This window comes from Carcharodon carcharias, chromosome 13 (assembly GCF_017639515.1).
Source record: "Carcharodon carcharias isolate sCarCar2 chromosome 13, sCarCar2.pri, whole genome shotgun sequence".
NCBI classification, from domain to species: domain Eukaryota; kingdom Metazoa; phylum Chordata; class Chondrichthyes; order Lamniformes; family Lamnidae; genus Carcharodon; species Carcharodon carcharias.
In genome coordinates, this window is record NC_054479.1 from 118,211,115 (window position 1) to 118,226,302 (window position 15,188).

General features: G+C 44.2%; 1 protein-coding gene across 1 annotated transcript in view; it reads left to right on the top strand.

Annotated features, from left to right (window-relative positions):
• magi2a (membrane associated guanylate kinase, WW and PDZ domain containing 2a) overlaps nt 1–15,188 on the top strand; it is a 961,431-nt gene that overhangs the window by 868,463 nt on the left and 77,780 nt on the right. The window contains exon 18 of the mRNA XM_041202174.1: nt 1,917–2,162. Within this exon, the coding sequence (XP_041058108.1) occupies nt 1,917–2,162 (246 nt within the window). The remainder of the gene's footprint in view (nt 1–1,916; nt 2,163–15,188) is intronic.

Genomic DNA, 15,188 nt, shown 5'->3' on the forward strand with positions numbered 1-15,188 from the left:
CTTATGTTTGCTTAAAGGATGTTCACCGCCAGGATTTTCCAGTTCAGATAAGGGTCATTGGGCTCCAATTTCTCCACAATGCTGGGTATTTCCAGTATTTTCTGTTTTTATTTCAGGTTTCCACCAGTCGCAATATTTTGCTTTAGTTAATAATAAGTGCCTATGATCTGTAGTTTGTGCAGAGTCTAAAGGTGAAGCACTTGATTTGTAATGCAAACCAATCTGATTACACTTCGGTTAAGGTCAGTTTGAATAATCAGTATTGATGTGTAAGTCCACAGATTTAGTGATGATTGTCAGTCTCTATAAGTTCAAAAGTAAAACCAATGAATGATCACACATCTCAAATGCTAAAAGACTGAACTTTTAATCCGACAAATCATTAATTTTAATTACAGTACAGCAAACTATAAATTGGGCTGGGAGGGATGAGAAAGTTAACGGTGAAAAGAACCAAATCACAATTTGTTCTCCAAGTCTCTCATTTTTGAGCTCTCCACAATCTACATGTATCATGTACCATTTCCCAGCTGAAGGGATAGGCTCTTAGGCTGGGTCACCCTTCTGACTTACCTTCCTCAATAGCTTGGTTGAGACCAAAACATCACCATGTAAAGAATTGTGGATGCAAAGCTGCATCCTACCACAGTCCCAGCATTTAATGCCTCAACTTACTGTGCAACTGCGCAACCAATTTTTCAATTCACTTGCCAATTTTGCATTTGTTTTCTAATTCCTTACTTTCTAATCTATGAGCAATTATTTAAAACTACAGCACTGACATTTTTCTTAACACTCCTCACATACATGGCAGTGGAGAAAAAAATTATATAATAAGCAGGCAAGAGGCACAGTCCATCAATTAAAATGTTTTATAGTTATGAACATATTTCAGATCAGAGAATTCTTAAAATGCTGTACCATTTGACCAAATAATATTGGTGTTAAGCCCACAATCACATTTTTAAAGGGAGCAAATTTTGACAAAATAAAGCATCTTATCTATAACTAACATACTGTGGTATAGATTTCTTTCTATCCTGATATGTATGGGTCAAAAAGCAGTTTCCATCACAGGAAATGATCTGACTTATTTTGATGTAATAACATCATAAATTGGAATATCTATGGATATCACTATCAGCCAATGAGTTGGAGGTGGGCAAACACAGCAAACAAAGCAAACAGCAAAGCAAAGTTGACTTACAGGCTTTATTCAAAAAGAGTCTTGACAACCTTCAGCAAACAACTAATGCATGGCCAAAACTGCAGCAACTTCTTGCAATAAAAGGACAGTGATTTCTCCAGCAAAATGCAGTGAGTGGAGGATAGCTACATATTACAAATTGATTATTTCTCCTGCAAATGGAATCTAACATGAGTTTCATCTGAAGACAAAATCTTTGATAAAATAGATGATTACTCCAATCAGAATATGGAGGATTGCCCGCTTAGTGTGTATCAGATAGAGTATGCCCAAATTTGCAGAAGTGTTGCAAGGCAGTTTATCCATATCTCCATTGCCAGCAGAAATGTTCAATATTGTAACTCTTGAGAATCAAATGCATTGAGTGGAGAATAGTTAGGTTCAGACAATGTGTGTAAAATCGATCCCTGTCATTTACAGCAATGTGGTTCCTAAGCGTGATTGACGGGGAAGTTATGCAATCATTTTCATTCTGGTCAAGAATAGTGGTTTCACTATGTGGAGTTTCACAATACAGACACTGTCTGGCCAAGTCCAAAGGAGGAGCAAAGAATCTTATCAGTTTTACCCCTTCAAGTGTGGTTTCCCCACTGGGATCATTATAGAGTTAACACTATTGTTCTATCTGTACATTGTTGCCATTTTTAAATTGCCCTTTTCTTTCTAATCTTTGAAGACTCGGATGTACAGTGTATATTTTGTTTTATAGGTGGGCCATGTTCTGAGAACGGACGAAGTCCAGGATCAGTATCTACACAACATAGTTCTCCCAGAAGTGATTTTGCTGGTTGCCCTAACAGCACACAAGCCCCTCCGAGTGGTTCTTCACCTGCAGAGAGCTTGGTCAGTCATGGTACGCAGGCAAATGACGTTGTTATCCATCGCAAAGAAAGTGAAGGCTTTGGCTTTGTGATCATTAGTTCACTAAATAGACCAGAAACAGGTGCATCAATGGGTAAGTAAAAGCAGTTTTAAGGAAAATTCTAATATGATGCTTTCCTTTTGCCACCTTAATGCTGTAACTATAACCTCTTCCTGTGCATGTGCACTCACTCAGTTGTCTCTATCGCACCCAGACAACAAGAGAAAAAGCATCAAATTGCAAATCTGTGAGTCAAGTTGTAGTGACGCCAGTTGGTCAAATAATGCTTTTCTCACCACTAGAATCTTCTTGTCACAGAATGATAGGGATAGAATAATGTTGATATAACAATAATTTGTATTTATATAAATAAACTGTGTCCGACCCATTTCCCGCACTGTGCCCTCACCCCTTCCCCTCCCTCCCAGAGCCACGATAGGGTTCTCCTTGTCCTCACTATCTACCCCATCAGCTTCCATATTCAAAGGATCATCCTCCACCATTTTCACCAACATGATGACACCACCACACCTTCCTCTCAGCCCCCCTGCCATGTCAGTTTTCCGTAGGGACAGTTCCCTTCGTGATACCCTAGTCCACTCCTCTATCACCCCCAACACCTCAACCCCTTCCCACAGCACCTTCCCATGCAATCACAGAAGCTGTAACACTTACCACTTTACCACCTCACTCCTCACTGTCCAAGGCCCCAAACACTCCTTCCAGGTGAAGCAGCAGTTCACTTGCTCTTCTTTCAACTTGGTCTACTGCACTCAATGCTCACAATGCAGTCTCCTCAACATTGAGGAGACTAAATGCAGATTGGGTGATTATAGAACACCTTCACTCAGTATACAAGCATGACCCAGACCTCCCTGTCACTTGCCATTTCAATTCACCATCTTGCTCTCATGCTCACATTTCTGTCCTCGGCCTGCAGCAATATTCCAGTGAAACACAACACAAACTGAAGGAACACCTCATCTTCCAATTAGGCACTTTACAGCTTCCTGGACTTAACATTGAGTTCAACAACTTCAGAGCATGAACTCTGTTATCCATTTTGATGTTTTTCCCACCCCCTTTTCCCTGTTCCCCACTGCGAAGGCTAGTCTACAATTTGTTCTCATGTTTTGCTTTCAGGAAGTGTTGACTCTTGTTCTGATATTAACTCATTCTGCTATCTGAAATTTATGCGACTATTAACACCTGCCTCAGTCTTTAACGCTATCATTACCACTCCTCTTGTCTTGCGTCCATGACATCTTGGTCATTTTATCTCTCCTAAGCTCCAACCTATCCCTAACCTTCTATTTTGCTCCACCTGCTCCACCCCTCTCTTCAACAGCATAAAACCCATTAGATTTCTACCTCTCTTCAGCTCTGAAGAAGAATCATACAGACTCAAAACGTTAACTCTGTTTCTTTCTCTGCAGATACTTCCAGACCTGCTGAGTTTTTCCAGCATTTCCTGTTTTTTTATTTCAGATTTCCAGCATCCACAGTATTTTGCTTTTATTGTATTTATGTAGGGTCTCTAACATAATTAAACATCCCAAGGCCCGTTACAGGAGTGTTATAAAGCAAGATTTGACACCAAGCCATGTAAGACAGTATTAGGCAGATGTCCAATAGTTTGGTAAAAGAGGTAGGTTTTAAGAAACATCTTAAAGGAGGAAAGAGATGTAGATAGGCTGAGAGGTTTAGATAAGTAGTTGCAGAGCTTAGGCAGTTGAAGGCATGGCCACAAATGGTGGAACAATAGAAATCGGAGATGCTCAAGAGGCCAGAATTCAAGGAAAGCTGTAATGTCAGAAGCTTGTGAGGCTAGAAGAGATTACAGAAACACAGAGGGTACAAGCCCTGGTGGGATTTGAACACAGTGATGAGAATTTTAAAATCCAGCAATTGCTTGATCGAGAACCAATGTAGGTCAGCAAACACAGAGACGATGGGTAAACAGGACTTGGTACAAATAAGGACAGGACAGGAGAGTTTTGAATGATCTCAAATTTTACAGATGGTAAAGTCATGTTATACTTTAATCAGGAAGAGTATCCAAGATTTAACTTGTCCTCTCATTTTCCCTCAAAAGGAACTATGTAGCTACCCCATCCCACCCTCTCAGTCAGAATTCCAGGACTGCCTTACTGCCACCAGTGCATTGCCATGCTACTTCTCAAGAAGCGCAAGCTAATTACTTTGCCCTAGGATGTAATTACGTGACGAAACTTTAACTTTACATGGTGAAATGCGAGATCCTTGCCTCTTTTGCTCCTAGCTGGGAAGTGATATGCGAAAAATACTCGACAGTGCAAATAGTATTAAAAAAACAAGTAGCTAATTTGAGAGTAACACAGAACTGCAGTGAACTTGAAAGCCCACTGTAAACCGCACTGATTAAGAGAGAGTGCTCTGTACTTTAACAACAATAAAAACAGAAAATGCTGGAAATACTCAGCAAGTCCAGCAGCATGTGTGGAGGGAGAAACAGAGTTAACATTTCAGATCAGCCACCTTGCATCAGATTGACCTGAAACATTAACTCTGTTTCTCTTTCCACAGATCTGCTGAGTATTTCCATAATTTTCTGTTTTTATTTCAGATTTCCAGAATCTTCAGTATTTTCACAGAATCACAGAATCATACAGTGCAGAAGAGGCCCTTTGGCCCATCGAGTCTGCACCTACAAGTGAGAGACACCTGACCTACCTATCTAATCCTATTTACTAGCACTTGGCCCATAAACTTGAATGTTATGACGTGCCAAGTGCTCATCCAGGTATTTTTTAAAGGATGTGAGGCAACCTGCCTCCATCACCCTCTCAGGCAGTGCATTCCAGCCTCTTGATAGCCGGAAACCGGACGTACTCCCCCAAGGTGTGTTATGGGACCTCTCAGAAGTCCCAATGCAGTGACTCTAGGAATTGCCTGGGAAGTTTGAACTTCTGATGGGCAATTCCCATGCTCCCTGGGACCCATCAAAAAAGTCTCCAACTCTGAGTTAGATGTTGGACAGTTCCAACTTACTTACCTGGATAGTTACCCAGGAAATGTTTGTTAGACAAGACCTGGTTTAACACCCAAGTGATTATACAACTGACCACCTCTCTCCAGTACACATCATTGCCACCCATTCCCCCTCCCCCCCACCCCCCCCCAACCACCACCACCACCACCACCACCACCAACCACCGGCTCCAACGACCCAACCTGAATAGCCCCACATTACAACTACATGCACCAACCTGACAATTCCACCCCCCCCCCCCCACCCACCCCCCCACTCCCCCTGTCCCCAGACCTGACTAGACCCCACCATCCGAATCCCCTTCCGACCCCCCAACGCACCAATACCCAACTACCCCCGTCTCGCCCCCAACCCTGTGACTATCTCCCCACTAACCCACTCCTCCCCAACCCCCTGACTTCCCCTCACCCTCCAACTAACCCCCAACCACCCAACTTCCCCCTGACCCAACCTCACCACCTACCCACTTACCTTACTCACCCTACCCCATCACCCACCTCACCCTCTTACCTACCCTACCACCTTACCTCTTACCCAACCTACTCCCTTACCCACTTACCTTACCCACTCTTTCTCTTACCTTCTTGCCTTACCTACCTTACCCCTTACCCACACTACCCTCTTCCCCACCTTATCCCTTACCCACCCCGCCCCTTACCCACTTACCTTATCCACCCTACCCTATTACATTACCCACCCTACTCCCTTACACACCCTACTTCCTTACACACTTACCTTCTATCCGTAACTTCTCTCCCTAACTTTTCAAAGACGCTTTGGGACATTTAAACTCTATTTACCAGTGTATGGCAGCTAGTGCCATAAAAAATGGGTGTGCGGATTCTCTCTGCTGCCCTCCCCAAAGTTCCCTGTGCCAAGTAAGTTCTGCAGGATCTACCATCAGAAGACTGCCCTGAAAAATCGGAGGAAATTAAGTATATATTTTTTGACTGATCAGGGTCAAAAATTGGGGTTCCAACCCTGAACAGAAGATTCAGGCCAGTATTTTGTTCTGTTGTGCAGCATGCAATCAGGACTGATGATTGCGGTTCCCTGGATAATCCAAGCTGCAAGCTAAAAGAGAACTCAAATACTTACCTTCCTCATGACTGCAGATTAAATTGCACCTTTGATTGAAGTCAAACCAAATCTATGAAGGAATAAACTAAGGAATCTATGCTTGTGACACTGAAAAAATTGAAAACCTTACTGCTATTTTTCCAAGTGCTCCTTAACTCTGATTTGTTGTATGAATAATTTATTGCTGCTCATATGCAGTGTTAATGAGCTTTTTTCTTGTGGGTGAATGTATGTGGATTAGTGTCATTTCATTTCATAGGTTCTCATGTTTTAAATGTCACTATTTTTATACCTCCTTTTCTTCTGCTCAATTTTTGTTCAATCTCTCATCTCCACATTACTTCTGTCGGTCAGAAGCACAAGCTGCCCTTGTGCAGGTGCTTCACTGTACCCATTATCAGTTAGTAGAAGGTTCACTTTAGTGACTGCACAGTCATTATTAGTGTCCTTTGCTATGGCTATTGGAATATCCTGCTTTCACAGAATATTGTTCCTTTACATACTGATACGATGTATAGCTAATGCGTCGGAGACTTAAAATACATAACTAGCTGATTTGCAATCATGCTCTGCACTCTAAATTTAATTTTGTTTTTTTCGTAGTCTAACTAGTATTAACATCAGGACTTGTGGTTTCAGCTTGTTGCATAGAATGCACACCTGGGGAAAGATTTCCACTGTTCATTATTTACAATGAAATTGTACATACATTCTCTATATTCATGTTTACTACAGATATGGAACAATGTTCGCAATTGCTGATTTGTGAGATTTGGGGATTTGCTGTTAGTATTATGTAATGCTTTAAGCCTCTCATGAATCTTAAACCAATGCTGCCATTCTGATTTGCATAATAATGCCTTCAATCTTTTTAAAATTATTATTATGGATCCTTTATCCTAAGAAATCAAGGCAATGAATGTTTGGTAGTTCCAAAGGGCTCATTATTCACTTGAAAAAAATCAAGAGGAAGACTAAGTCAATAGCTGTTGCCATCTGTAGCCATTTCAAACTTTTCAGATGAAATATGCCAACAAAAGTTTAGACCTATATTAGAAAATATAGAAGTTAGGAAAATAAATGGTTAACCTATGCTTCCAGCTACTGAATAAAACTGATTAAAATCTAGTCTTAACTATATTTTTATAAGCCAGGGCTATCTTTAATATCTGAAAACATATCACATTTATCATTATTTTCTACAAATACAGAATAGAGTTTTTAAACCTGGGGAAAATATACATTTCTGGGAATGACAGAAGGCAACTAGTAAATAATTAAGTCACTTCTAGAACAACTTTTAAAAACTTGTTACCAGATTAAAATGAGTTTTCAGCTCATTTGTTCCTATAGACCTGCTTCAAGTTAAAGAATTCTACAAAGTGCAAAACATATATAATCTAGAAGAAGGAAACTTTTATATCTTTCTTATTCTTACCTGGAGCATTTTAAAAGTAGTTCCCTAGAGAAAATGAAGGACTCCAGCAAGAAAAGTCATCAGTTTATGACGGCTAAGTAAAAAGTGAAGTTCCAAATGTAAAAAAAAATTGCGAGAATGGATCTAACAATGAAACTCCTCTAAAATTACACTTGGCAGTGTTATTCTTCAGTAGAAATCATTATCCCGTCCTTGACAGTTAGACAAAGCCAGCTAGATTTACAACACCCAAAATAATCTAAATATCTCATTACCCAAGATGCCAAGCACATCCAAAGCCTAATAATCATAGATATCAATTTGGTATAGGAAAAGTAGGTAAGACCTTATTTCTATTTGATATCAAATAATTTAATTGAACAAATTTGCTATCTTCATTGGTGTCAGAACAGATCAGTTTATTAACTTGGGCATGTACTTGAATTTCCATAAACTACAAGGCTACAAACCAAGAGCTGGAAAGTGGGATTAGGCTGGATAGCTTTTTTTTCAGTTGGCATGGGCACAGTGGGCCAAAGAGCCCTCTCCTGTGCTATAATTTTCTATGATTCATGCAGCTAGAGTGTCATTTGTATGTTTACCAAGGAGCTATAATTTGATTATTGATCATCAGTCTAATTTAGGTATTAAAAGACTTTCATTATGCACCTGTACAGCAGGGCATCTGATATCTAATGCAACCTCCATGTCAGCTTGTCTGTAGTTGGCACAGTCAGCATTTTAAGGGCATTATCCGCATTGGCAAATTTTTAAAAACGCATAATCAGCCCCCTAGCAAACCAGAAACATCATCCATGGGAGAAAAGATAGGGAAAATTGTGAACAGCACTTTAAGGAGAGAGTGGGGGGAAAGGATGGAAACTGCGATTTGGAGAAGAAACCAGGCGTAGTGCTTTGAGGGAAGGGGAGCTTGTTGGAATGCTAGGACAAATGGAGTGCGGAAGCCTAGAATAGATTTTTGGACGGAGCTGAGGGAAGGGGGAGAGCTGATAGCAGCATTTAAGAGGAGACAAAGCTGAGTGCAGTGCTGTTAAGGCAGAAAGACAGGGAGAGGCCTCAAGTAGTTTAGAGAAAAGAGTAATTGAGGGCAGCATTTTGAGGGATCAAGGGAAGCACCAGTAATTCTTAACTGAGGAAAGAAAACAGACTACAAATATTGATTGTAGCTATTACTGGAAGGGCAAAGCAGCATAAGCTGGAATGAAAGAAGTGACACTTGATATTGGGTGAGAAGGTGAGTAACTGTTTAAACTGGGGCATGGATGCTGGTGGTGTAAGACCCTCCTCCTGATCTAAGGTTCTTCTGTCTCTACTCTGGATATCAATGACACACAACAACTTGGATGAGGTTCTACCAAATGTGTTACACCTTTATTAAAATACTAAGCAATAGTACACACTCATGATAATACCGGATGCTTAGCTTCCCTGAGTGCCAGAGTCTGTCTCAGTGGACATCCCAGTGACAAATTCTCCATGTGCGACTTCTGAGTGTCTGACCAAATCACTCTAATCAATTGCAGCAGAGATGTGTTTGTGGATCGTTTCTTTATACCTTTTCTTTGCTATGGCCCTGTGCTATATAAGGTAATATCTGTTGTTAGTCATATTGACCATCATGTTTTGCGTTTTGAGCCCACAGTGCAGTTCAGTACAGTTCTTCAGATATCTTTCGCCTCGATGTTCCATGTTACCACCATGATACAGACTCCATACACATGGTTACACTACAACCAGTCAACATTGATTATTATAAAAGAAGTAAAGGAACAATTACATAGTTAAAAAGTGATTGTACATTAAAAAAGTAAATAATAGGTTGGCTTAGAAGAGGATCAAGCAAACTATTTTAAATTGAGGATTGGGCAAAGAGTGATGCCAGCTAAAGATCGACAAGGGAGGAGTACCAAGTTGGATTGAGAGGAAGGAGAAAGAAATGTTTCAGCATGAACTTAAAGGGTTAAAGAGGGAAAGAATGCATTGTATTTTCCTTTGAATTCCTACTTGTTTTCAAGCAATTTTGCATTGCCAAAAATGGAATATTAAGGCCTGCTGCCAGTAAACAATTAAATAAATTTTTCCTCTGAAAAAACACTATTCTTCATTAACACTGGCCTGGAGCACACCAAAGTGCACTTCAATGGGGATGAGGATGGGCATGAGGGCCAACATTCCTGCTCCATTTCTTCTGCCTTCTGCTTCAAACCAACCTAAATTAAAACTGCATTACCTGGAAAAACTCAGCAGGTCTGGCAGCATCGGCGGAGAAGAAAAGAGTTGACGTTTCGAGTCCTCGTGACCCTTCGACAGAACTTCAGTTCGAGTCCAAGAAAGAGTTGAAATATAAGCTGGTTGAAGGTGTGTGGGGGGGGCGGTGCAGGGAGAGAGAGAGAGAGAGAAGTGGAGGGGGGGTGTGGTTGTAGGGACAAACAAGCAGTGATAGAAGCAGATCATCAAAAGATGTCAACAACAATAGAACAAAAGAACACATAGGTGTTAAAGTTGGTGATATTATCTAAACGAATGTGCTAATTACGAATGGATGGTAGGGCACTCAAGGTATAGCTCTAGTGGGGGTGGGGAGAGCATAAAAGATTTTAAAATATTAAAAAATAATGGAAATAGGTGGGAAAAGAAAAGTCTATATAATTTATTGGAAAAAAAAGGAAAGGGGAAACAGAAAGGGGGTGGGGATGGGGGAGGGAGCTCACGACCTAAAGTTGTTGAATTCAATATTCAGTCCGGAAGGCTGTAAAGTGCCTAGTCGGAAGATGAGGTGCTGTTCCTCCAGTTTGTGTTGGGCTTCACTGGAACAATGCAGCAAGCCAAGGACAGACATGTGGGCAAGAGAGCAGGGTGGAGTGTTAAAATGGCAAGCGACAGGGAGGTTTGGGTCATTCTTGCGGACAGACCGCAGGTGTTCTGCAAAGCGGTCGCCCAGTTTACGTTTGGTCTCTCCAATGCAGAGGAGACCACATTGGGAGCAACGAATGCAGTAGACTAAGTTGGGGGAAATGCAAGTGAAATGCTGCTTCACTTGAAAGGAGTGTTTGGGCCCTTGGACGGTGAGGAGAGAGGAAGTGAAGGAGCAGGTGTTGCATCTTTTGCGTGGGCATGGGGTGGTGCCATAGGAGGGGGTTGAGGAGTAGGGGGTGATGGAGGAGTGGACCAGGGTGTCCCGGAGGGAGCGATCCCTACGGAATGCCGATAGGGGGGGGTGAAGGGAAGATGTGTTTGGTGGTGGCATCATGCTGGAGTTGGCGGAAATGGCGGAGGATGATCCTTTGAATGCAGCCGTGTTCACGAAACCCCCTGACCTTCCCCTCTCCGATGCTGAACGTTCAGTGCTCAGCAAAGGACTTAGTTTCATACCCTTACGCCCTCACCTCAATGAATTTCGGGCTCGGCATGATGCTGAACTCTTCTTCCGCCGTCTTCGTCTCCGGGCTCACTTCTTTGGGCAGGAGTCCTCTCCCAGTTCAACGGATCCTTTTGCCCATCTCCAATATTCTCCCTCCACCTGGACCCCTCCCTCTGGATTCTTACCTTCTCTTGATCTTTTCATTGAGAACTGTCGGCGCGACATTAGTCGTCTCAATTTCTCTGCTCCTCTCACCCATTCTAACCTGTCTCTCTCTGAACTTACTGCACTCCATTCTCTCAAGTCCAACCCTGACATTGTCATCAAACCCGCTGACAAGGGTGGTGCTGTTGTTGTCTGGCGCACTGACCTCTACCTCGCGGAGGCTGAGCGTCAACTCGCAGACACTTCCTCCTACCTCTCCCTGGACCATGACCCCACCACTGAACATCAAGCCATTGTTTCCAGGACTGTCACTGACCTCATCTCCTCTGAGGATCTTCCTCCCACAGCTTCCAACCTGATAGTCGCCCAACCTCGGACGGCCCGCTTCTATCTCCTACCCAAAATCCACAAACAGAACTGCCCCGGTAGACCGATCATCTCAGCTTGCTCCTGCCCCACAGAACTCATTTCTCATTATCTTGACTCCCTTCTCTCTCCCCTTGTCCAGTCCCTTCCCACCTACATCCGTGATTCCTCTGACACCTTACGTCACATCAACAATTTCCAGTTCCCTGGCCCCAACTGCTTCCTCTTCACCATGGACGTCCAATCCCTCTACACTCCATCCCCCACCAGGATGGTCTGAGGGCCCTTAGCTTCTTCCTCGAACAGAGGCACAAACAATCCCCATCCACCACTACTCTCCTCCGTCTGGCTGAACTTGTTCTCACGCTGAACAATTTCTCCTTCAACTCCTCTCACTTCCTCCAAATAAAAGGTGTGGCTATGGGTACCCGCATGGGCCCCAGCTAGGCCTGTCTCTTTATGGGGTATGTGAAACATTCCTTGTTCCAGTCCTACTCCGGCCCCCTTCCACAACTCTTTCTCCGGTACATTGATGATTACTTCAGTGCCGCTTCATGCTCTCGTCGGGACTTGGAAAAATTTATTAATTTTGCTTCCAATCTCCACCCCTCCATCATTTTCACGTGGTCCATCTCTGACACTTCCCTTCCCTTCCTTGACCTCTCTGTCTCAATCTCTGGTGATAGACTGTCCACCAATATCCATTACAAACCCACCGACTCCCACAGCTACCTCGACTACAGCTCCTCACACCCTGCTTCCTGTAAGGACTCCATCCCATTCACTCAGTTCCTTCGCCTCCGTCGCATCTGTTCCGATGATGCTACATTCAAAAACAGTTCCTCTGACATGTCCTCTTTCTTCCTTAACCGAGGTTTTCCACCCACGGTCGTTGACAGGGCCCTCAACCATGTCCGGCCCATCTCCCGCGCATCCGCCCTCACGCCTTCTCCTCCCTCCCAGAAACATGATAGGTCCCCCTTGTCCTCACTTATCACCCCACCAGCCTCCGCATTCAAAGGATCATCCTCCGCCATTTCCGCCAACTCCAGCATGATGCCACCACCAAACACATCTTCCCTTCACCCCGGCGGCGGCATTCCATAGGGATCGCTCCCTCTGGGACACCCTGGTCCACTCCTCCATCACCCCCTACTCCTCAACCCCCTCCTATGGCACAACCCCATGCCCACGCAAAAGATGCAACACCTGCCCCTTCACTTCCTCTCTCCTCACCATCCAAGGACCCAAACACTCCTTTCAAGTGAAGCAGCATTTCACTTGCATTTCCCCCAACTTAGTCTACTGCATTCGTTGCTCCCAATGTGGTCTCCACTACATTGGAGAGACCAAACGTAAACTGGGCGACCGCTTTGCAGAACACCTGCGGTCTGTCCGCAAGAATGACCCAAACCTCCCTGTCGCTTGCCATTTTAACACTCCACCCTGCTCTCTTGCCCACATGTCTGTCCTTGGCTTGCTGCATTGTTCCAGTGAAGCCCAACGCAAACTGGAGGAACAACACCTCATCTTCCGACTAGGCACTTTACAGCCTTCCGGACTGAATATTGAACTCAACAACTTTAGGTCGTGAGCACCCTCCCCCATCCCCACCCCCTTTCTGTTTCCCCCTTCCTTTTTATTCCAATAAATTATATAGATTTTTCTTTTCCCACCTATTTCCATTATTTTTAATATTTTAAAATCTTTTATGCTCTCCCCACCCCCACTAGAGCTATACCTTGAGTGCCCTACCATCCATTCGTAATTAGCACATTCGCTTAGATAATATCACCAACTTCAACACCTCTGTGTTCTTTTGTTCTATTGTTGTTGACATCTTTTGATGATCTGCTTCTATCACTGCTTGTTTGTCCCTACAACCACACCCCCCCTCCACTTCTCTCTCTCTCTCTCCGCGCCCCCCACACACCTTAAACCAGCTTATATTTCAACTCTTTCTTGGACTCGAACTGAAGTTCTGTCGAAGGGTCATGAGGACTCGAAACGTCAATTCTTTTCTTCTCCGCCGATGCTGCCAGACCTGCTGAGTTTTTCCAGGTAATTCTGTTTTTGTTTTGGATTTCCAGCATCCACAGTTTTTTTGTTTTTATCTAAATTAAAACTGCCATAATTTTAAGTGGAGATATAAGAAGCATAGTGGTACCCCTGAGACAGATACCGCATTGAGAAATTTTTGCAGATTTGCACTAAGTGCCATAGCCGGCGGGTAAAATGGAGTCCTACCCACCAACGAAAATGTAGGGTTTCACGCTGTATTGTCCAGAGCCTGCCTTATTATTTATTCACTCCTGCAAAACACACCGTTTCCATGGCAGGCGGGCTCTCATTTGCTCGCTCGCCATCACCACCGATGCCCGGGAGACATGGCCAGCAAAGGAAAAAAAAACTGCAGCCCCCCACTTCAATGATGGGTTCCTTGAGTGACTGTAGGATGCCGTGGAGGCCCACTGGGTTGTGCTGTACCCCCGCTCTGGCCGCAGGACGGGCAACAAAGTCATAAACCCGGCTTGGGAGATGGTGGCAGCGGTGGTCAGCACAAATGCCCTGCAGACGAGACAGCCACCCAGTTCTACAAAAGGATGAATGATCTTCATTCCTCCAGGGTAAGTCATTCTTTTCATCACTCCCAACCCTCACACTCACAAACTCATCACACATCCACAGGGTCCTCACTCACTGCCACTACAAGGGACATCACCATCATTGTCCTCATCCTGTCCATGGGACCACTCACCAACCACATAGGCCAGGCATGCTTATCACCTGACCCAGCAGGCATCTTGATACATTCTCCCAATCTCCATGCAGGACAAACTGGCTTACAACAGGAGGGAATGGTCGCAGACAGGTGGAGGGATGCCGGATATCAAATTTCTGACAGAATTCAAAAACAGAGCAATCCAGCTGGCCAGCGATCACCGGGACCGGTCCTGTGCTGATGGTGAGGTTGGCACTGCTTTACCAAGTGAGGATCCAGCAGTGCAACATCCATCAGATAATCATGCCATGAGTGATGCGTCCTCTTTCATAGGCCGTTGCCATGCACCAATTATTTCCCCTTGCTTTCGCAGGCAAACCTGCCAAACAGCCGACTGAGTCCATGACTCAGGGCCTCCAGTCAACCCCGAAGAAACCAGAGGAATCTAGAGGCACCCTCCCTGAAGCCCCATCTCGGCGCTCACCCACATCCTCCACCAGCGCAAAGACACACACCTCAGTGGGACCTAGCTTTAGAATGGCCTCGGGATCACAATCTGGTGAGCACATCGCACTTTCTGATCCATAACAGGAGGAGGCAGGGACTTCCCAGGTCCCCGGCACTCAGAGGACTGCTGGAGGCCAGAATGTTGCTGAGTCCGAGTCAGGTGATGAGTTTCTGGACTTGGTCATGTCACAGTTGTTGGAGCTGCAAAGGCAAGCTTGGAAACTTCAGTAAGGGATGTCCACTGCACTCTTCACATTGCAAGGCACGATGGAGGAATCTGTCCATCTTCAGTCTGAGGTGATAGCACCGGCATTGTAAAGCACCAAGGTCAACACTGGCAGGATGGCAGCTGCCATGGAGACCTTGGTCCAGGATGTCACTCCTGCACTGCTGCACAGGGCTTAGCTCCATCACTGATGCCATAGTTGACCTCCAACAGTCTGTACATG